The sequence below is a fragment of the Crinia signifera genome, chromosome 5, assembly GCF_055691185.1.
Source record: "Crinia signifera chromosome 5, ASM5569118v1, whole genome shotgun sequence".
Classification (NCBI taxonomy): Eukaryota; Metazoa; Chordata; class Amphibia; order Anura; family Myobatrachidae; genus Crinia; species Crinia signifera.
Window position 1 is genome coordinate 319,896,256 of NC_139221.1, and position 24,896 is coordinate 319,921,151.

The 24,896-nt window shown below is 43.5% G+C and overlaps 1 protein-coding gene across 1 annotated transcript in view; it reads right to left on the reverse strand.

Annotated features, from left to right (window-relative positions):
- Positions 1–24,272, reverse strand: part of LOC146005827 (uncharacterized) — a 142,053-nt gene extending 117,781 nt beyond the window's left edge. The window contains exons 1-2 of the mRNA XM_083145255.1: positions 24,258–24,272; positions 23,110–23,211 (exon numbers count right to left, since the gene is read on the reverse strand). Coding sequence (XP_083001381.1) covers positions 23,110–23,211; positions 24,258–24,272 — 117 coding nt within the window. The remainder of the gene's footprint in view (positions 1–23,109; positions 23,212–24,257) is intronic.
- Positions 24,273–24,896: the final 624 nt, after the last annotated feature.

Genomic DNA, 24,896 nt, shown 5'->3' on the forward strand with positions numbered 1-24,896 from the left:
TGCAAGTACAAATGAAATACAAAATACAATATCATGTAATAAATGGACGGGGATGACCAAACGTCTATTTCACCATTTAGGGTGGGTTGGGCTGGGTGCTATATGATGGAAAGTCCCGGGTAGCAATGCGGCGCACCACCGCACATGCTTGAATAAACGAGGTCACAGTTGGTAAAGTTATATCCCGTCAGCGTGATGGCATCCTCACAAAATGTTTCGGAAAAGTGTCTTTATTGAATAAAGGTTGTCAACTTTTATTATCAGCTAAACAGAAATCATATAAAACATGGACACAGTTTATACTTTAATTGTGTTACTCAAATCTACTAAACTTCAGTACCATTGTGACTAAAGGACGTATTTGAAGCATCCAATCCGGAAGAGACAGAATAGTACAGTACTGAGTATGACCGATTAAGGGACAGCTAGAGGTAAACACCCAGAGTAATCAGGTTCTAGGTGTTTATTGTGGGAAGGCGGCGTCTGATAGGTCAATAGATGCTCAGGCTTCTGCCAAGCTTTAAGCATTTCTGTCATAACAGTGGACATGATAACACTCTAAGCATCTCTGAACATTTACACTCATAATGTCATCAGCATCTCCAGAGAACGAGAATAAAAAGTGTCCTTTGGCTGTAACAATGCATTCAGCGATTTGGCACCTTTACAAATTGTCGTTTCTACTACACAGCCTGCTTGATATGATTAGTGATTTGGACAGATTTCGTGAAAGGATCATACAAGAAGAACATCCGTCAAACTGACTACATTATCTGTTTGTCCGTTCAATTTCCCACCATGGCTGCTGATGTACCGGAAAATAAAAGAATCAGTAACTAACTTGACCATTGCAAGTCAACAAAGAAAATATCTGTTGGGAAGCTACGGTGTTTCATTTCTCCAGTATGTCCCGATGTTCTTTCATCTTGTGCGTGCATGCTGATCATCGCAACACAAGTACCGCACTAACATAATGCATCTCGTGAGAATGTATTATGCTAATATACTGTATATAAATATGCAAGTGCTTTTGTTTAGTCTACAACTCTACATAACACAATGGTTAATAGGATATTCATTGAAGAATACGCTGCTTATGTCTACCTTCTCCAGCATAACAATGCATATGAAGCACATTGGGACTTGCAGTATCAAGAGTTGAACATATGCCAGTGTGTAGAGCATGCAGATGTGTCCTCGTTCACTGGGGCTCAAGCTCTGCCAAATTGGCCCTTTTGGCAAGTTGGGTCCATGAGGCTCAGCTGCGCCCAGCTTGCAAAATGTTTTTAGTTTATATTTGTTCTGCTTTAACAACTAGACCCAACAATACTGACCACTGGGGCTTGAGGCACTTTTACATCTGTGTGCTCAGTGTCGTAAATAGAATTTTATGCGCCCCTTGACAAAAAAAATTCTGGTTCCCCCCAATACATTTATTATATATATTTTGTATTTTATTTAATCTAAATTCTTATTGCCAGGGGTTTCATGCTTATGGACAGGAATTAAATGGTTGTTTCCAGGTTTCAATCTCGTTGCCAGGGATAACATGTTTGTTGCTAGGGGTTTGATGCTCATTGTCAGGGGTTATATGCTTGTAGCCAGTTTTTTTTTTGCTACTTACCAGTCTGTTACATGCTAATTGCAGCTGCAATATATATATATATATATATATATATATATATCGCTACCTAGAAACTGTAACTTCCGGGTAGCCATATATGCTACCCCGTATGACCTTTACCATCTATCGTTCTGTCCAGTAGGACCTCAAGCATCTGTCTCTTCATAGGTGGCAGCCATTTTTGAAGCAACATTTTCATCAGATTTCATACAGGGGGGCCAGACCATATACCCCACAGCTCCAACTCCCCCAGGACATGCTTGGGCAGCAGTGCCATTGTTCGATCACTGTGTGTGCTACTGAGTCTTAAATAAAAATGGTTCCATATTCTGTTACGATTCATCTTCAATTTTAGCACGTCTCTTACACCTATTCCTGTGCAAGAAAAGTCGCAATCTATTGTCTCTGGTCAGGGCCATATTGACCAACAGGGGCACAGGGGAAAGCCCTGTTGGGCCCCACTGCCCAAGGGCCCCATTCCTTAATCTTATGCCAAATTCCAGACAGTGCACTGAAATTAAACATTGCCACTCTATAAGAGGATCAGTAATATAATCTCTTATGGTGCCCGAGTCTCTGTGAGAGTTGGTCTAACACTGTGATAAATGACCGCACCCTGTAAGCATGGGCCCATACCACTGCATCCCCCTTGTGGAACCTTCATGCCCCAGTCCAACACAGTCTCTGGTACACTCTGAGTGGCTTTATCAGTGATTTGATTCCCCAAACATACAGTATTAAGCACCTTATTTGAGCTGTGTCTCGCACTGTGTGGTGCAAAGTTTTTAGACGTCTGTTTCTTTTTTGAATTTGCACTGCACATGCTCAGAAAATAGGTACACACAGGTAAGTATGAGCAATTAAGAGTCATGCACATTTCGATCAGATATAAGGCAGGTGTATGTGCACATTGATGATGGTCAATTTCAAATCAGGTGTATATGCTTTAGATTCAGATGTACGTCTTGAGATGCACACATCTCTGTACAGGTCGGCCAGACCCCAGTAAAATGGGGATTTTTCCACCGGATGATGCCTGTGTGAAGTGGTAACACCTGTGAAGAAAAAATAAACAAAAGGCTGTGCTGACGTGGCAGCCTGTCATCCCTCTCACCACTGCCCGGCTACTTGCCATGGGGAAGGGGAAGCAGGCCTCGGGCCCCTCCAGCAGACTCGGGCTTGGGTGAAAAGTACCCACCCCTCTCGACACCACTGGGAACACCAACTTTTTTAAGCATGCTGCATATTGCAAATGGTGTTTAGGTTAAGAGTGCTGCACTTGTACTTTACTTTCAGCACTTGACTGCTGTCATAATGTAAGTGGTAGAACTGAAACAGATTGGCCTCTGGTGACAGCCCAGCAGCTTTGGACCCCTCGAAAGACAAAAATGGGTGTTTAGATTATGAGGTCAGGTACTACCAATTAGGCCTACATGTGAAGCCATTCCCTTTTTGCTAGGGATAGCGTTCCCACAACGGTTGTCATGGAAGGTGTTATGGAACTCCAGCAGAATTGTTTAAGACCCCTTCCAGCCAATGAGAGGATATTCTGCCTGTAACAGCCGCACATGTTAGCCCCTTATGTTAGCTCTACTCACTGGTACTTAGAATGCCACCAGGACTTAGACCTCTAGTTGTGGATGTTTACCCAATGGGCTAGAGTAATATACAAGAAGACAATACACATACTGAGGCATGAGGGGTTAAGTCAGGACATGGTCAGGACCTTAGCAATGCAGTTTAAACACAGTGAACACTGTGAAGTTGGTATCAACCTTCAGGCTGAGTACTGGGAATTGGCACAGAGAGAGTACAAAGGGGTTAACACAAAGCGGGCATTCAGGCAAGGCAAAGAGACTTGAATTCTGACAGACAGAGCATTTTTCAAATGAGTATCCACAGGCACTAAGTACAAGGATCTGGGACATGGACTACCAACTTATGCAAACACAAAAACTATAACCACCAGTGAGCTCTGCTGATTTTTACCAAAAATATTCACTAATCAATATTGCACAGGAAGAAGGAACTCCTAAATATACAACTGAATGCAGCTGCAGCAATGTATGTAACACACAACCATACTGCCAGTGAGTTTCTAGACCGCTAATCAACCAAGGGTGCAGTAGATGATCGTGTCACAGTTGCCCGTCTATGAGTGGAAGCCATCGGAACATTTTCCAGAAGACACAATGTTCCAGTTTATAAGCAACAACCGGGCCTCATGAACAGTACAAGCCACAGGGTAGCTTATAACAACAAATAGGGACACCGCTGTGTCAGATTATTCTCTTTGGCCGAACTACTTGTGCTCTCTGTATAGTGTCCTATGTTATATTGTCTAAAATAGAAGATTCTAAACATCACTATGATAGGAACGGATTAATTAAAGATGACAGAATGTGTAAACAAATAGGGGTAAATGTACTAAGATGGGAGTTCTGTTGCAGATGGGATGTTGCTATGGGCAACCAATCAAATTTTATCTATTCTAATCTAGAAGGTGCTAAATAAATAATAAGTATAATCTGATTGGTTGCTATGGGCAAAATCCCATCTTCAATAGAACTCCCATCTTTCTAAATTTCCCCTTTAGGGGGGTATTCAATCATGGGCCACAGCTGTTGAGCTGGCCCGACAGCCGTGACCCTGTTCTGTTCTCCGTCTGCTCGACCGAGAAATAGCAGGTGGATTCAATGTCCCGTCTGCAGCGGGACGAGAAGGGGGCATGGCCGCGAGCTGTGGCTGGGAAGAGGCGAGCTGCAGCCATCAGCTTGTCACTTCCTGGCCGTTCTTGGCAGAACGACTTGGCTGCCTGTGAAGTCGGACTCGTTCTGCCGAGATACCCTGCTCAATGCTGTCGGGGAAGACTGCATTGAATAGGGCCCTGCAGCCATTTCCCCCATCAGAGATGGCTGTGTTTGTTTGAATACCTCCCTATGTGTGAGATTATTATTAATTTCTTTGATTTTTTTCTAACAATTTTTTTATCAAAGTCTGCAGTAACTTATTGTGTTACTTTGCGCTATAGGACAAGCTTGAAACATATTCAAAATATTTTCCTTTTTTCTTATTTTGTTCATTGCGCTAAAGTCACTTTTGTACTTTACAAAATGCACCAAATTGAGCTATTTAGATAAATGTCCATTTGTCAGCACAATGACGGGCGATAAATGGAAAACGCAGCTGCTCAATGTGTCAAGCCAAACAGATGACATGTTTTTCTGACTGTCCCCAAAAGCTATTTACTTGCAATGGTATTGCCGCTCACATCATGTTTCTCAAAAATAAATACACAATAGTCTTTGTTTTATGTGTGTAGATGACATAGAGGGGAATATTCTCTATTTTGACCAACATTGCTGAAATGGAGCATGTTCTTAAAGAAAATAAATAAGAATTATGTGCGCTGGCTGAAATACAGTTGGCATAGCTGCGCAGATTAAAAAAGAGCATTGTTGAATTTTAATGTGGTAATTGCATGTTCGTAAGTTGATCACTATGGTCCACAGTGTTCCAAGTCTTGTTCTTGACCCTGGTTGGAGGCTAGCAGAAGACCTGCCAAGAAATGACATGACCTTACGGGGGCTGGATCGGGATACGTGCTTGGAGCTACACTCTGAAAAAAACAAATAAAAAGCAATAACAGGAATATATAAGGTCAGAAGCTTGAAGGCAAAGAAAGAAATATTAAAACAAAGTTTTGAGACATTTACTAGATAATTGCAATATAGGAATATACAGGAAATAATACGGTAAAGGATCTGGGAATAATTTTCCAACAATATATAGTTTATAATGTTTTTAGTAGATAACATTTATGGTTACAATGATATGTTAAAATACTAATTTGAAAACACTACTAACAAATGACATTATTTGGTGCCCATTCACTTATGCTCATCGCATCTGATCGCATCTTTTGTGGTGCCCAGTGTTTTTTCCAGCACCTGATTTCGCATGCCATCTGCGATGAGACATTGGGTGCTGGAAGAGGGGTGGCAGTGGAGCGGGCACCTGAGCGCTGGTGGCTGTATAGCGGGGACCGGAGCGATGGGGACCGGAGCTCAGGACTGGAATGGTCGAATCTCAAAGCTCTGTGAAAAAGCGCTTTCAGGTAGAGGGGCTCAGCAGTGGCAGCAGATGAATTTGAAACACTGGACGGCCCTCTGATTGCCTGAGGCCATTGAGACAGCTCTCTCAGCCAGTCAGCGGCCTCATCCAATCAGAGGGCCATCCAGTGTTTCAAATTCAACTGCTGCCGTCTGAAAACGCTTCCTCATAGTCTCCACCGCTCCAGTCCCCAACACTCCGGCCCCGTGCTCTGGTCCCCAAGGCTCCAGTCTCCATCTCCACAGCTGCCAGCGCTCAGGTACCCGCTCTCCACTAGCGTTCTGGTCCCCACCCTGCTTCGCTCCCCAAACCCGCCACTGATTGCATTCAATTGAACCACATGCGTTAAAAACCATATGCGATTGCTCATGCAATTAGATAAATATTAAGTGCAGCACATTGGGTCGAATGTCGCCTTAAAAATGCATCCAAACATTCAATTTATTTGCCAGATGTGGTCAAAATCGAATGATTGCATGCAATATCTCACATGTGTATGGGCAGCATTAGAAAAACAAAATCTTATTTATTTTTTAAAATACACTTAGTTTACCAAAAATTATTTAGAATCAATAAATGATGCACAAAATAATTCCACATCTGAGCATGTATAGTTCACTCTTTTGCCGGAGTCAGTGTCCACAATTTCATATTGTCAGAGTGGTTCTAGTGGATAATTACCCTATGCGTTTCGTATCCAAGAGACTTCTTCAAGGGTTAATCTCAATTTGGATTCATGTTACAGACATTGTTGTCAATCAAAGTGCAACTTGTGCAGTAATATCCAATAATGGGAACGTCTATGATTTTCTTGCTTCCTTTAAAAACCTGTAACAGTTTAGGAAGAATGTAAATCCTTAAAAATGTAGGACCAAACATGTGATACAGTAGGCTGCATTGCCAGTTGTGAAAGTCAGCAGAAGAACTTCCTTTTATGTGGAGAATAAAGGGGACATTTTCTAAGATGGGAATACTATTTCACTATGGATGTTGCTATGGGCAACCAATCAGATACTATCTATTATCTTCTAGAAGGTGCTAAATAAATAAGTAGATTCGGATTGGTTTCCTATAGCAACATCCCATGTGAAATAGAACTCCTATCTTAGTAAATTTCTTCCTAAGTGAGAGATCTCTCTTAGGGATAAATTTACTATTACTTCTAAAAATTAAAAGATGTGGGTGGAAATTTAATAGGATGAGAGATTCAGAAAGTGAGAGATTTGGTAGGAATTCTCCTGGTTTTTTTTTAAAGCAGCAATCATTTACTTTGCAAAACCAGTCTGATTTTGAAGAGTAAAACTGTTATTTACAATGTTGTTGACGTAAATCCAGACCCTTTTCTATTTCTCCCTGAAAGTCTAAAGATACAGTAACTGGAAACTTTCTGACACACATACTGTGTTTTCTGTGTCTGCATATACTGTACTGTAAAATGAAAATGCCAATTGCAGGAAAAAGAGGTCTATGTACTAAGCATGAAGAGAGATAAAGTGGACGAAGACAAAGTAGCAGCCAATCAGCTCTTAGCTGACATGTTACAGATTGAGTTAAAAAAATGAATGGAGCTATTTAATTGTTACTTAATCTCCATCCAAAGCTTAAACTGGCCATACATCAGGACGACCTGCATATGACCTGATCATATCCCTCCTTGATCCTAATTATCTTGCTAATTTCCTACCCATTTCTCTTCTCCCTATTGCCTCCAAACTCCTTGAGTGTATTGTCTACAACCACCTTACTGCCTTTCTTTCCTCCCACTCTCTGCTTGATCCATTCCAGTCTGGCTTCTGTCCACTCCACTCCACTGAAACTGCTCTCAAAGTCTGCACTGGTCTTCATGCTGACAAATCTAAAAGCCACTACTCTCTACTTATTCTTCTTGACCATTATTCAGCTTTTGACACTGTTGACCGCCCTCTCCTTCTCCAAATCCTTCACTCCCTTGGCCTGCGTGATATTTAATACTGTATCTCTGGAATTTTCTACCCCTCCCTATAAGACTTGCCAGCTCCCTACAAAACTTTAAACAGGCTCTCAAGACCCACTTCTTCATTAAATCTAACCATTTCTCATCCTAACCCTCTGTTTATGCTCACTTCTATCCCAGCTGTGTCACCCCAGTTTGTCTGCCCCTTACCTGTAGAATGTAAGGTCTAATGAGCAGGGCCCTCTCTCCTCATGTGCTTTTCTAAGAATATATCTCTGCCACTGTTATAATTGCATCAGTGTCCACTGTTGCAACTGCCTTTTATTTACCATTTACTAATTTGCATTTGTACTGTAAATCACTATTTTCTTGTTTTGTTCTTTTGTTCATCTATGTATTGTCAGGCGCTGCGTAAAAGATAATAATAAAAATAATAATACACCATTACACAAGGCTCAGTTGAGCTACACCTCCAGCCTGCCGCCCCTGCCCTTGCTTTTGCTAGCTGACTGCCCTCTCCCAGAGAGGATAACTTAAATGTAGACAACCCTGAGCTTAGTACATATACCTTATACATATGTCCCTTACCAAGCATGTCTTATCTCTATTACACAACATCTGTGTTTAGTATAATATCAATGCATTAGAAGTGGATGAAAACATAGACTAGATAACATTGTAAATAATCATTTCTGGACAAGGGATATATGAGTCAGAAAGAATTATTGCAGCTGCTTTGGAAAAAGAAACCAGAAGTGGTTTATAAAGGGTCAAATTTCAATTTAACCACAATTTTTTATAATGTACATATAAGAGATCGGTACTTGTTTCCTAGCACGGCGCCAGCGATAAAAATTGTTTCCATCGGGAGCCCCCGAAATCGTGTTGATCGCATCGCATGCAACCAAATGGCATGCGATGCGATCGACGCGATGGACGCAATTTTTATATTGGAATCAATGTAAAATGGTCCCTGAGACCCGATTTTACATTGGCAACAATATTAAATGGCCCCCAGACTCCAATTTTTATTGTTTCCCAACCCTGATGGGTGAAATGCCCCCCCCATTGTTTACACCACCCCACGATCAACGGCAACCTGAAGCGTGGCGAGCGGAGCGAGCCCGCGAGGGGCGGCGGTATGCGTCCTCTGACCTTTTCATACCCCCACTATCCACGTTGATTTTATATAGTGTGGTGAGCACAGCGAGCCACCGAGCCCGAAGCATGACAAGTGCAGCGAGCCCCGCCAGGGGACGCGCAATACTTCACTGGTATTACGCGTCCACTCACCACGCTTCGGGCTCGGTGGCTTGTTGCACTCACCACACTATATAAAATCAACTCCACACCGACGTGGATAGTGGGGGTATGAAAAGGTCAGAGGACGCATACTGCCGCCCCTCGCCGGCTTGCTGCGCTCGTCACGCTTCGGGTTGGCGTTCATCGTGGGGTGTCGTTAACAATGGGGGGGGGGACATTTCTCATGTTAAATACCCATAAGGGTGGGTATACAATGAAAAATCGGGCCCATTGGCCCATTTAACATTGTTCCCTATGTAAAACCGCATCCATCGCATCGGTCGCATCGCATGCCTTAACTTAAGGCATGCGATGGACACGATGGACGCAATTGTCGGGGAAAAGGCTATAAATAGCCTTGAAATCGCGTCGGTCGCGACCATCGCATACCTTAACTTAAGGTATGCGATCACCAACAACGGGCGCCGTGCTAGGAAACAAGTACCAACAGATCTTAATTAAACATGAGACTTTTTAACCGTCATGAACATTTTCCAAATAATACGAAAAGGTTGAACATTACTGTTACACTCATCAATCAAACATAAATCAACATACTATACATATTTCAAAGACATCATCAGGACTCTAGGAGCCTATGAGAAATGTAAAGAATAGGAAGCCAAATGTGTTTTTCGGGGTTGGGAAGACTGCCAATCATTGGCAGCAAAGCCAAGGACATACAGAAAAAATGTCTTTCAATCATTGCTTACAAAACTGAGAAGATAAAAGATTTCATTATTAGAGAATCGCATACATCACATTTTTCATATGGCATTGGATTAAAGGGCACCAAACAGAATAAGGTTCAAAAGATATTTTCTAAATCCTAAGAGCTCTATATTGCTGTTTATGGTGTTTGAATGCAGGAACATGTGGGAATGGAAAAACAAGTAATGCACATACCTTGAATAACCTTAACTGGATCTTTTCAGAAATTAATTAAAACAAAAAAAATCAAGTCAAAAATAGATCTATTTTTGGAATACTCCAGTTACCCCTCGGCCTCCCGTTCACAGAACCCTTGCTGTTCCTATTGAGCTCAACTTCATTTCAACTGGTTGTTGACAGACACAAAGGGAAACTCTAAATGAAATTATTGCTCAATGAAAATATATGGATAATGCGTATTGATTCTTGGAAGCTGAGAAGATACTAAACATAGAGAATAATATAACCGGGTGCACTACTCAAACATTACTAATTACAAGTGTAATATATTTTTCACTAAATATTGCAATAAATAGTTATTTCCGCATAATCTTGTCTAGGGTTATGGGATTATCTACCAAGTAAATTCGGGTAAGTACAGATGTGTCCACATACATCTTGGCTTTTTTTTCTCAATTTGACACAAAACACAGATTAGCTGTTTTTCCAAATGTAGCAAGTAGCAACTGTATCCATTATATATTAGGTGGAACAAAAACCAAAGTAAAAATAAAAAAAATAAAAAATACTAAAATACTGTAAGTAAAACTGCACTGAAATACAAATATTTAATTATGCAAATTCTGCTATTATAAGCAGGTTTCCAAAAGCATTTTGTTGCCAGAAGATCTGAACAGTCATAAGATTAAATCTAGTGCTGTAATTAAAAAGTTAATATTGCTAAACTAGGCCTTCTCCCAAAAAAACAACCCAGCAAGCGGTCTGTGTAAAGTGACAGCTTTGGCACTCATTATTTAACAAGTCAGCATTTTTTTTTTGTAGTTTGTTCATTTTTTAAAAAGAGTTATTTAATAAACACAATTCAAAATTTTAGAATTCTTCTAAGACAACATAAAGAGGATTCTCACCTTATTCAACTTTTTGGCATAAATTTGAGTGAGTAACAATTTCTGGGATATTTCTGAGCTCCACTGTGGGGAAAGGGTGAGAATATTTCATAACAACTTAAAGGTCTGGTGGCCACTAGATTGCCAAGCATATTAAAACACACAGGTGTAGTGATGTATTAACTCTGACTTTATTGGTGTTTGTTCTGCCTACATTTCATTCGGTGCCATCCATGCAGGTCACTACTTTTTCCAGGGTCAATTTTAGTTCCGAATCTGCCCCTGATGGAGTCGCATATCAAATTAATCAGTACTGTCTCCTGGTGAATCTTAGTCATATTTCATTGTGACTAAGATGCTTGTCCAGGTAATAATATATGGAAAATATTCCCAGTCTAGTAGGGTTGCATTGGACCTGGTCAGGGGTGGTGTAAGGCTTCTCAGCACTGTAGGCAAATTTTCAATAAAACATTTACTGATACCCACTTTGCAGCCTCTCAAGTTAAAGTTTGGTGGTGGCACCATAAAATTTCCACAGCCGCCAACTGCATTAAGTACAATACGGATTTCTTCAATATAGACATCCTTAATTTTGCTATAGGTGGTGTGTCGCCCCCCCCCCCCCCCCCCAAATCCCAGCACCCCAATGGTAGAGCCAACCCTGCATCCGGTAGCTCACTTGCATAGGCATCTTGCATCACATGGAGTTTTGATGCTAGTTGTATGAAAACACATCTGTATATGCATCACAACTGTCATTTAATTGGCAAGGAGGTGGAGTGGATTACTAATATTAAATTCTTGGGGATTACATTTACTGAGGATCTGACCTGGTCCTCACATACCTCTATAGCAGTTGGAGAGGCTCAGCAACGCCTTTTTTTCTGCGGAGACTATGAGTTTGGCCTTATCTAGGCCAATGAATTTCTATTGCTGTGTAATTGAGAGTCAGTTGACTTATGCCATTGGGATATGGTATGGGAATTCTAAGTGTTCTGTTAGTAGATCCCTTGATAGGATAGTTAAGGCTGCAGAAAAATTGGCCAAACCTTGCCTAGGATGGCAGATATTTTTGTAAAAAGGGGTAGGCTAATAAAATTATTTTAGCTATCCTCTTTTCTCCCTGTTGCCTCTGGGAAACGTTATACTTGCTTAGGTTGCCAAACTAGCCGGCTGCAGGATAGATTTTTTCCCATCTGTTATTTTAAGTTTGAATTTGTAGTGTGTGAATTGTGAGTACTTATTTTACCTTTTTCTTCTTTGGAATTTCACTTTTGCATTTTTTTTTATTTTGTAGTGACAATAATATGATTTGATTGATTTGAATTCTGAACTTAATGCACTTTTACAGGAACTCCATTGAGGACAAAGATCGCAAAGTCATCCATTGTCAGAAGAATGGAGGGCACCTAGATCCATGGAGCAAGAGGAGGAGAAACAACCAGGTAGACTTTACTGGCAAAGATTCCCCAGGCACACAGAAACCACACTGGAGCTTTGACGGGGATTTCTGTGTAACCAGTTTATACTAAGCAAAGGCTTTAAAGTGCTCACACACGGATAGGTTGCATGTCCAATCCAAAGTCTATCCAATTTCCCTTGAAATCTAGAATACTCTGATCATGCCCACACACACAGAACGATTGAGTGAAAAGATTAGAGAGCAGATGGGTCATTTAATGACTATATATTTTTTATCTTTATTTTATACATTGGCTGTGGACAGAGATGGAGGGGGCAGGATATGTTGCTGCTGGGAACTGGGTCATTGGCTAGAGCCAGACCCTTGGACGGGTACGGAGGGGGGTTGCGGGAGATGTCGCTGCTTGGTCATCAGCTAAAGCCAGATCCTTGACTAAAGCTGGATACTCGGGGAGAGATGGAGGAGGGTGTTTGGTTGTTTTGCAAAATATGCCACTCCCAGGACATGGGTCTTGGCCACAATGTTCATCATTCCTACAAATGGAACAAGGTTGCCAACTCCAGCACGATGAGTCGTTCATCTTTCTGCTTGCTGAAAGGATCAGCGGGCTTGTTGAACAACCCGTGGGCACCCACATTGGATCGTCATCAGGCCCACACACGGTAAGTTCCTAAATGATTGGTCTTCATGATCGGTCGGAAATATATTGTTTTAAAAAATCTTACCGTGTGTGGGCACCTTTAATCGTTCAGCATGCAAAACACTTTATTTCCCCCCGTAGAGGTGAGGAGCAGTGTTGTTATAGGATTAGCCTCCAAGACTTTGACACTAAATATTTTATACATAGGAACATTTGAGACTTTACTTATGTTTATACTTGTTCTGTGCTGGGTTTCTCTACCTTCCCAAGTCTTTTTTGTACATTGAATTCTCACAAATATTTCTCAACAACAATTTGCAAAACAGCCTCGATAAATGCTGCATGTAAATGACAGAATACTAATGTAAAACAGAGTGAAGATTCCTAAAAATAAGAGTGAGAAAAGTACAGGTATCATTTTGTGTTATTCAGAAGGAAACCGGAATCGTTATTTTGGAACCGTGACATAATGTAGAATATTAATGCCATATTTTTCACAGTGCATGTACACATACTTAACAATGAAAAAAATCTAATTAACAACTTTTCACTAGCAAGTCATTCATCGTTAAGTTTTAATTGCTTGGTTAAATAAATTCACAGACAAAGAAAGTCGAATAAATACATTTTTAAGGTCAATTTATTAAAGGGAAAGTTTAAAGGGAAAGTTTACTGTAGGACACAAAGGTTCGCTTGAAACTGGAACGGTTCTTTTGTAAAGGGGCACTCACATATTCTTCATTTAGGTTCCTACAAAAAGATGCCATTCACATACTGTGTACGGGTGTATTATTTCTACACTCAACTTAAAGATACAAAAAATTTATTAGGATTGGCAATTGTAAGTACAGTATATATGAATGAGTACCTTCTGGCAAAAAAGAGTAAATTACAAAGTTGTGAAGCAGTAATGCTAACCACTACACCATCAGTACCACCCCATTACACCATCAGTACCCCCATTACACCATCCATACCACCCCTTTACACCATCAGTACCCCCATTACACCATCCATACCACCCCATTACACCATCAGTACCCCCATTATACATTCCATACCACCCCTTTACACCATCAGTACCCCCATTATACATTCCATACCACCCCTTTACACCATCAGTACCCCCATTATACCATCCATACCACCCCTTTACACCATCAGTACCCCCATTACACCATCCATACCACCCCTTTACACCATCAGTACCCCCATTACACCATCCATACCACCCCTTTACACCATCAGTACCCCATTATACCATCCATACCACCCCTTTACACCATCAGTACCCCCATTATACATTCCATACCACCCCTTTACACCATCAGTACCCCCATTATACCATCCATACCACCCCTTTACACCATCAGTACCCCCATTATACCATCCATACCACCCCTTCACACCATCAGTACCCCCATTACACCATCCATACCACCCCTTCACACCATCAGTACCCCCATTATACCATCCATACCACCCCTTCACACCATCAGTACCCCCATTATACCATCCATACCACCCCTTTACACCATCAGTACCCCCATTATACCATCCATACCACCCCTTTACACCATCAGTACCCCCAATACACCATCCATACCACCCCTTTACACCATCAGTACCCCCATTACACCATCCATACCACCCCTTCACACCATCAGTACCCCCATTACACCATCCATACCACCCCTTTACACCATCAGTACCCCATTTCACCATCCATACCACCCCTTTACACCATCAGTACCCCCATTACACCATCCATACCACCCATTTACACCATCAGTACAGCTTTATTACACCAATGATACTGCCCCATTACATTATCCATACTGCCGCATACCTTCATCAGTACCACCCCATTACAACATCTATACTGCCGCATTACACAATCATTAGAATTGGGCTGCACCACAGGCTCTGCTTGTGGTCTTAGTTTTGATGTGCGTGGCCCCAGCTAGACCAATGATCGCTGCCCGCCTCTCCCACCAATAGACCTTGCTTTGATGGGAGAGGCGCGCGTCGAGCAGCGGTCCAGCTAGGGCCGTGCACATCAAACACTAAGACTTCTAGGTCCAGACCGACACACTATCACATTACCTTACCCTCTCCCACAGTCCTACCCGGGCAGCTAGGATACAACATCCCAGGTCAAATCCAATTAACATCATCTGGATGGAATAATCTAATGATTAGTATCTGGATGCAACTGACGGGACGCCATAGTCTGCACCAGAAACCAACACCAGCCATTTATTTATATACTTTGATGGACACATAAACTTTCAATATGTTATACTTTTTCAAAGAGTAAGAAGGATAGCTGCTCGTTATCAATACTAACGAGCCACTACTGTACCTGCATGTTTGAACATTAGCCTTTTTTACAAATCCTCAACTCCATTTTTTTTCTTTTCCATCCTCAATACTGTTTTTAATGTGTTTCATTGCATTGCAGTGTATATGTATATACTGTGTATACTGTTTTCAGCTACAGACCCAGTGGCGGAACTACCGAGGGTGCAGGGGGTGCAGCTGCTATGGGGCCCGGCGGCTGGGGGGGGGGGGGGGGGGCGATGAACAGCAAGCACTCCCCTGCACTGTGCTTAGATAATTTATTATTTTTTGAGGGAGCCGTACCGCCACAGCTGCCTGTATGAAGCTGCTCGCCGGTGGGAAAGAACAAAGAAGCCGAGAGGGGGGCGGGCCGCGGGACGCGAGTGCAGAAGAAACTGTGGGAGGAGACTGGAGAGATTGTCTGCTGCGCTGCTGCCTAGCTCTGGCACGGGACGCAGGCAGTGGGGAGTGGGACTGACAGCGCGGGGCGGCCGAGGGAGGAATCCTGCCTGCCAGTGAAGTATGGTGGTCAGTGGCTGTGTTCAGAGATGCACAGCCGCTCACCATGGCCACCACCTCCCCCAGCCTCACGCTGCTGCCGATACTCTCCCCGACGCTTACACCCACTGCGGTCACCGGCAAACCCCCCGCCCCCCCCCTTGTCCCCACTAGTGAGTCAAACTTGTAGTGACAGCGCAGCAGCATTTAAAATCTGCCGCTGTCCGTGAACTAATCACTGCTCACAGATCAGCAGGCTGATTGGCTGCTGATTCGTGAGCTGTGATTTACTTCAGGAGAGCGGCAGATTAAAAATGCTGCAACGCTGCTTGCCTCATAGGCTAGAGCAGAGTGTACTAGAAGGGGAGAGGGGGGGGAGTAGTGGGTGGTCTCCTGTTGAATCTGGGTCCACAATACAGCCTGAGACACCAGTCCCATGTGTCCACCTTATGGGCCCTTGCAGCAGCATGCACACCTGCAACCCCCCCCCCCCTGCCCAGCAGTAAGGTGACGGTGCACAGATCTCTCATACTCCAGCACCTGTGATGCAGAGAGGAGCAGCGTGGGACAGAATAAGAACGAATATTGGTAAGTTTGTAATTGTTGCATAATGTGTAATGGGCCTTGCGGTGTGTCACGTAATGTGTATTGGGCTTTGCGGTGTGTCGCATAATGGGCTTTGCCATGTGTCGTGTAATGTGTATTGGGCTTTGCGGTGTGTCGCGTAATGTGTATTCCGCTTTGCGGTGTGTCGTGTAATGTGTATTGGGCTTTGCGGTGTGTCGTGTAATGTGTATTGGGCTTTGCGGTGTGTCGTGTATTGGGTTTTGTGGTGTGTCGCGTAATGTGTAATGGGCTTTGCGGTGTGTCGCGTAATGTGTAATGGCATTGCGGTGTGTCGCGTAATGTGTAATGGCATTGCGGTGTGTCGCGTAATGTGTGAGGGGCATTACCCTTTGAGGCGAGGCCATTCACCTTTTTATATAATGTGTGCATTTTTTAATTTTCAAATATCTATTGGAGGGGCACATTGTTACTGTTCCCACTAATGATGGTCAAAAACGGTGTGCACTAGTAGGGCCCTGAGTTAGGGGGGCCCCATTATAAATTTTGCTATGGGGCCCACAAAGTTCTAGTTACGCCCCTGTACAGACCATTTTTAAACAATTAAATATTCTTTCAACCAGCAGTCAATCTGTAGTGCTAAACATTTATCATCCCCTCCTAATCACAGCAATCAGGACCTTTCACATATGGGATTCGGTCATTGGGTCACCAGCTAGTTGTTAGACAGTCATTAGATCGAAATGCATTTAAGTCAACAGGTGTCTATCTAGGTTGACATGCAAGAAGGTCGACATGAGTCTAGGTTGACTTGGGTTAGGTTGACAGGCTCATTAGATCAACAGGGTCATTAATTGACATGGGTTAGGTCGACAGGGTCATTAGGTCGACAGTCAAAAGGTCGTCATGGGGGTTTTCTTTGTTTTTTGAGCTGACCTGTGCCGACTAGGACGTGATGGGAGAATAAAATAGCGCACCGACCGTAGCGGGGCACTAAGCCCGCAGCATGGCGAGAGCAGCGAGCCATGTGAGGGGATGCGGTGCACTTTGACCTGTGTCCATGTCCATGTGTCGACATTCGGGTCAAAAAACAGTGAAAACCCCATGTCGACCTTTTGACTGTAGACCTAACTCATGTCGACATAATGAACCTGTCGACCTTATGACCCTGTCGACCTAACCAATGTCAATCTAGACTCATGTCAACCTTCGTTCATGTCGACCTAGACACATGTCAACCTAAATGCATGTCGACCTAATGGTGTCCACCTAATGACTGTTAACAACTTGCTGGTGGCCAACTGATCCACACCCTTATATACGGGCAACAGTCACGGAATGTAACAATACACTGTTTCATTCTGAAAGTTATAGAAATAAGTGACAGATTGTATTAAAATTATATTTATTTTGTATTAATAAAACACTGCCTGATTACTATCAATCCGCACCACTACAGCACCTTATTAGTCGCTCCGGCGCTCACCCGCAACTCGGAGGAGGGGGGGGGGGGCGCTCCGGCGCTACACTGGGGGGATGGTCGTTCCATCGCTACACTGGGGGGGGGGGGGGGGGTGCCGGGCACTCCGGTGCTCACCTGCTCTGGTCACTCCACAAGGGGGGAGGGAGTGACCTACAATGCGGTGCGGGGTGCTGCAATGTTCAACGGGAGGTGACGGGAGGGGGCGGGTGTGATGCGGCTAGGGCCACGGAGTAACACCACCAGGGAAGATGCGGCGGTGGCAGCTGCAGAGTCACTTCCGGGGGGGGGGGGGGAGTTGCTGCTCACCTCCATCCATGGGGACCTGCTCCTAACTGCCGCCCTGCAGTGCCCTAGGCAAATGCCTAAGGCTGCCTAGTGATGGCGCCGGCCCTGAGTAGCATTACTCTATATTACCTTCCTTTGGGTTGCAGCCATTGTTGGACCCATTCATTCATATGCAGAAAGAGTCCTGAGCATGCACAAAGTACTGAAGTCCTTTCCTTCTACATGAGATCACAGAAGCAACCGCATCTGAATTACCCTCTATGGGCTATAGGGATTTTTCTCTACAACAGGCAAAGAAACTCATTATTGCTGAGTCTCAACAATTAAAACAAAACCTCTGCACGTATCCAATGTAACATAATTGGAGAAAATCTTAAGATTTCAAATATAAATCATTCCATTATAAAAGCCAAAAAGGCCCCAGAGGAGGACTCAATCTGAGCTAGGAATTATTTTATTTTCTCAAGGCCTGTCAACAATACTCGCACAGCCTATAATGAGGGATAATTAGCTAAACAGTTGGCTTTAATATTTTTACATTGAAAGTAAATTTAATATTTTGGAATCAAACCCTAACAGCACTTCACTATGTAACAGTGTTGCCTTTCTAAAATAGAAGTGCATGCATTGCATTAGACACTAGTTAACCATTTCGGTATAGTTACAGCTGTTCCACAGGGGTCTATACTGTATATGAAGAAGTGATAACCACTATGGCCCTTATTCTAGTTGACTTGGACGGATGTGTATTTTCGGATGGCCACCGAGTGTTCTTAGCCCCGCTTACCGTACAGATCGCTCACACCGTCCAAATACGGTAAGACGCCAAGCAAACGTACCGCGAGTTGATGTTTTATATGATCAACTTCACCATCTGTGGGAACCATCGAATGATGGATCGAGCGGTCAGACAGCTCCGAGTGCTCCAGACCACTCGAACATTTCTCTGTGTGAAAGCAGGGATATGGGCGGGCAGCTGGCATCCGGCTATGTCAGCTGTCCGCCTCCCACACGTGCGTCACGGCCGGATTACCATATGTATTCCCAGCGTTTTCATGGGAACACCCATGAAACGCGGGGCATACGCATATGGTAATGAGCCCAAACAGCCCTTCACGCCCCTCTCCATCCCCTGCTCGGATTGTTTCGACTGATCATTTTCTGTATAGAATTCACACCGTATTCGGACGTGCGCAGAAACACCTCAGCACATGCGCAAACACAATAAAATGTCTGTCCGACCGAACACGCAGCCGTCCGACTCAATCCGAATAAGGGCCTATGTGCCAAAAGGAAATGGTACGGTAAAATTACTTTCTCCTGTTTAACAAGAATCCTTCTGCAGAGACATCATAGATTTCTGGTGGGATCTATCTAATGCCCCTTTTATACCACACCTCAAACCTGGGTTATTGCCAGATCGATCAGGGTCGAGGTGCTTTTTGAAAGCACCAAACCTTATAACCTGGGTCGACCAAACATAGAAACATAGGGCCTTATTTTGTTTCATTCTTTCTGACAAAATCCTTCTTAGATGGGCAAAACCATGTGCACTGCAGGTGGGGCAGATGTAACATGTGCAGAGAGAATTAGATTTGGGTGGAGTTTTACTTCAAAGTGAGATCTATATTGCAGTGTAAAAATAAAGCAGTCAGTATTTTCCCTGCACAGAAACAAAATTACTCACCCAAATCTAATTCTCTCTGCACATGTTACATCTGCCCCCCCTGCAGTGCACATGGTTTTGTCCATCTAAGAAGGATTTTGTCAGAAAGAATGAACCAAAATAAGGCCCATAGAAACATAGAATTTGACGGCAGATAAGAACCACTTGGCCCATCTAGTCTGCCCAACCTGGCAATTTGACCTGGGCTATAAGAAGGGTTAAACCCAGGTTGTCCTGTGTATAAGTGCCAGACACGGGTCGGAGCAAGGTAGGAACCTGGATTGAGATCCCCGGTCCAACCCAGCAATGCGATGTGAAAGTGATATAAGTTAACCTATTACCACAGATGCCATAGCCTATTATGGGGACTACAGTAGTTAAAGTTGAGATGGTGTTACCTTATTCCCAGCAATGGAAGACCCAGGAAACAGGAGTAGCTTTGTGGGATTCTATCCAGGTCAAATCTCAATGGGAATAGTCATATTTTTTAAACTGCTTGCCAGCAGAATTGCACTGTAAGAAAACCGCCATAAAGCAGCTAGGTTTTCTCTGAGATCTAAGAGATTTGTCAGATTAATGAATGTCAAAAAACAGCATTGATTCACAATAATAAAGGCTTTTGATTACTTAGGAGACATATGGGTATTCAATTAGTCCGTTTATTTTGGCTAACCGCAAAAAAACAGACTTTACCTATTCAATTTTGGAGAGTTTTTCCATCAATGCAGTTTCCCTTTTGTAAAAAGTCAAAACTGCATTGGCAGAAAATAGTCAAAAATAGTTGCAGTGTCCAATAAAACACATGTCTCATTAAGTAATCGCTGTTCGATGTGTTTTTGCCGACTGTGCTGATTTTTTTAACAGTCGTAAAATCAGCACGTTAATTAAATACCCCCCATCAATGTGAAGTCTACTGCAACTGGCACTTGAAACATTTTTAGTACGTGGTATCTTTCTGAATGCATGGTCACAGTAATAAACTCTTCTTTCCAGTGCACATCGCCATTGGAGGGTCCAGGTTTTAATGACAGACTTAGTGTCCAGGCGGTAGAAAGTAATTTATTAGATGAATGGGCCATAATTGTCTATACTTCTGAAATCGTAACAACCTCCTGTATCTCACTCAAGGTGCGTACACATAGGACAATATGATCTCTGGCAATATATTGCTAGTAATATATTGCTCAGCAATCATATTGCTCAATGTCCCGAGATGGTCGCAGATGAAAATGTCACACTGCCAGGAGAAAAGGCAGGGGAAGTCGCTGGTCGGCGGAGCATGCTCCTCCGACCAGCTACCATTCAGGGGCTGAAAACGGGGGCGCGCACCCTGGCGATTTATCGCCGGTGCACACTCCCATCGCTGGCAATATGGTCACTCAACGACCATATTTCTAGCGATACTTGCTATAATCGCCCCCATGTGTACACACCATAACATACATAATAAATATTTATTATCAAATCACGTCAAGAAGGTCAACTCATATAGCCAGAGAAGAGGGTAAGGATTGAAGTCTACAGTGTCTAGTTCGACACTCAATAGGTCAACACAAAAACATTGACATGCCATAGGTCGAAACAGATAAAAATTCAACACGCACTTGGCCAAAATTGACAAATGGATAGGTCGACATGGTCAAAAGGTCCATATGGTCAAAAGGTCCACCTGAAAAAGATCAACACATGAAAAGGTCAACAAGGATTTATTGCTGTCAATGTCAATGTTGACATGGATTCCCTTAATTAGTGTAGCTCATATCCTCGCATGGTGCCTTACTCCGCTGGGGCTTCACTCAGCACACTCTACCATTCCCAACTGTACTCCAAGTAGTTGGTAAAGTGTAAGAAAAAGTCCAAACAATAAAAAATAGTGATAAACTCATGTTGACCTTTTAACGCTCTAAACCTTTTTTCAACATTTTGACCATGACGACCTTTTGACGTTTTGATCTATTGCATGTTGACCTTTTGTCTGTGTTGACCTAGTGCATGTCAATCTTTTGTCTGAGTCGACCTATTTGCATGTCGACCTTTTGGAATTGACCTCTTCACTGTCTACCTTTCAACCGCTTCCTGGAACAGAGCATCTATTAATACAAATGCGTCCACAAACACTAAAATCTAGCCATATGACTGCCATTGACTCTGTGGGGTAAATGTACTAAATTGAGAGTTCTTTTGAAGATGGGATGGTGCCCATAGCAACTATTGAGAATCTATAGTCTTCTAGAATCTGCTAAACAAATAAGAAGAAGAATCAGACTTCCCATCTTCAATAGAACTCCCATCTTAGCAAATGTACCCCAGGAAGTCAATGGCATGCCAAATCTAGCCATATGACTAGTAAAGGTATTTATGATACCTCTGTGATTAGCTACGCCTTGTGATATTATTAATACTTGCTACATTTTTATCTGCTACTTTATACAAATTCTTCAGTAACAATTTTGTTTTTAGAATGCATTAAATTGCGGAGGACTACCTGTCCTCAAATATGTGTGTCTCCAGTGGCGTAACTATAAATGTTGCTCCCCCTTCCAAAAAGTTTGTGCCCCCCTCCCCCGGGCTCCTCTCCAGCATGTTTCCACAGCGTGAGATGATGACGTCACACGCATAACGGAGAAGATGAAGCAGGATAGAGGAAGAGAAACCAGCGGACACTGCTGATCCCCTTGGCTCTGACGCATTCCAGGCCTCCCCAGCTCACCCATCCGCCCGCCCATCCTGTACACAGTAGCCAATAGCCGGCTCTGTGTACAGTCAATTGAATCAGTGGAGGGGATTTGTCATCTCCGCCATGGCCACACCCGCGCTGCGGCTGACTCGCCTCTGGTGCTCAGCCAGTTGGCAGTGCGTCTAGCGGGTGCTGGCGCCCACACAGACCCCACTGCCGCTTGCTCCCCCAAGTGGCTGCAGAACTGCCTTACAGTAGTTATGACACTGTGTGTCTCCCTTAGGGTCTGGAAGAGTAGGCTTGAACAGTGTGAACTAACCCATAGCAAGGCAGAGCAGTAATATGGATTCAGCATCATATGGATTCTGGAGATTCTTAGTTCTTAGGTGTCTAAAATCATCTTGGGAATTGTAAAGTGGAAATTTCGCACGCAGAACATGATTCATTTGAATTGCTAGAAAAAAAATTGTAAACAACTTGTTATATAAACAAATGTCAAAATAACAAATCAATCACACTTACATTATAAACAACATGTCTTCCTACATTACTTTCTCTGTTTGCAAATTGATTTGACAAAAATAGAACTATTTTCTTGTGCGAGTCTTGAAGTACAACGTTTAATCATTCAGCAGAGAAATAAGCACAAGGTGAAAAGTGACTTATTTGCATTTCTCTACCCATAATGCTTTGATGCAAACATTTATTTCTGGTAAAGTGGGCTCAGTATATAGATTTATGAGGGTCCAGTTTGTTCTATTGATATTTAATAATTCTCACAACTTTTTGGCTGGTTTGTTCTGTCTGACCATTAAGTTCCTGGCAAAGCTTCAACACTCGCGTTGTTACATACAGTCCCAACAATGTTTGGTACACAATGTCCTACAAAGGAGAATCTTAAAGCATTAATAGAGCTTTGTGAACCATATATAAATATAGATGTACAGGTCCCGATTTACCCGGATTTACCCAGCTCTCAAAATGGGATCTTATTGGCTATCCAGCTGTCACAGTTAAGGGTTAGGCACTTAGAAGGGTGGTTATCAGGTATTATCCACATTGACGTGGAGTTGATTTTCTAAAGTGTGGCGAGCGCAGCAAGCCACCGAGTCTGACGATTGAAACAAGCCAGAAGCGTGACAAGCACAGCGAGCCCCGTCAGACGCGGATTACTTGATGTGTATTATCTGTATTACTCGACATGTATTCTGTGGCCGCTCACCACACTTCGTGCTCGTTTTCCGCGTCCCCTCGCCGATTTGCATACGTTGCGATCCGCGGTCAGTGCCGCCGTGAAACTACACAAGTACCGGAAATAGTCCCATCACCATGACAGCAGGATGATCGCCAAACAGACACCAGCTGGCCACATGGTTGCCCATAAACCCTAAGTATTGAAATTGCATTTCTGTTTTTTTACTTTTACTTTTTATATTAGGTAGACACTGGTGGTTGGTGTATGGGTTCTTTATGCCTACATGTCATTGGTCTGACCTTCTCCACTCATCATAGGCCCTTGAACATTTTCACCTCAAGGCCCATTAGGCCCTTAATCTAGCCATTTTCAGAGGACACACTTATATTGGTACCCTGGCCGCAATATTATCCTTGCTCACTAGTCAGCTACAGCCAGGTTTCCCTAGGGAAGTGGGCCCCTCACAATAAAGGAGTCTGTCATGCACCAAAGGCCAGCATTGAAGCCCAGGGTTTGGCCCGGCACCTCTGGACCATGATAGTCCATTAGTCTAGTGTTGTTAAAAGGAGAACCACAAGTTCCCTCCGGTAAGACATTAAGAACCTGTTGGTGACTTCCGGCTCCGCCCCCGAATGCTGCGGTAGTGGGAGACGAGAGCTCCGCTGCCAGGGCGCCCACACACAGCCTTAAACGCGGCTACACAGTGCCGCAAAGCCCGCCCGCCTCCTCCCACCTTCTCCCCCAGCATCGCGCCGCATGAAGCGGTACCTAGACGCCATGCCCAGCACCTCCAGCCGGCAGAAAAAAGACAGAGAGCGGGTAGCCCCGGGATCCAAGATGGCGCCGGACGCCATACCCCGGAAGGCTCTCCCAGCTTCACCCACCACAGCTGCCAAATCCAGCGCTGCAAACAGCAATCCCTGCTCCCCTCTGGCTGCCTTGGAGAATCAGCACAGTGAGTACTCTCCCCCTGATGCCCCGCTGCCCCCACTAACAGCCCCAGTCACCTATGGAGACATGGTGACGGCCATAAGAGCAGCCATAGGCCCCCTCCTGAAGGAGCAGACGGCTGACATAAACAGGCAGATCTCCCAGCTGCAGCAGAGGGTACAGGTTACAGAGCAGACTGTGGGAGCTAATTTTGCTGACATTGCTGAGCTGAAAGAAACTGTGCAAAATGCCCATAAAGAAATTACATACCTGCACAATAAGGTACAAGACTTGGAGAACCGCTCCCGCAGATGTAATTTACGTATTATTGGTCTCTCTGAGAAAGTGCAGGGCCAGGATCTATTTGACTTTATTAGAGTGACACTACCCGAACTTCTGTAGATTACAGACAAATGTGAGGACTTGGTCATAGAAAGGGCTC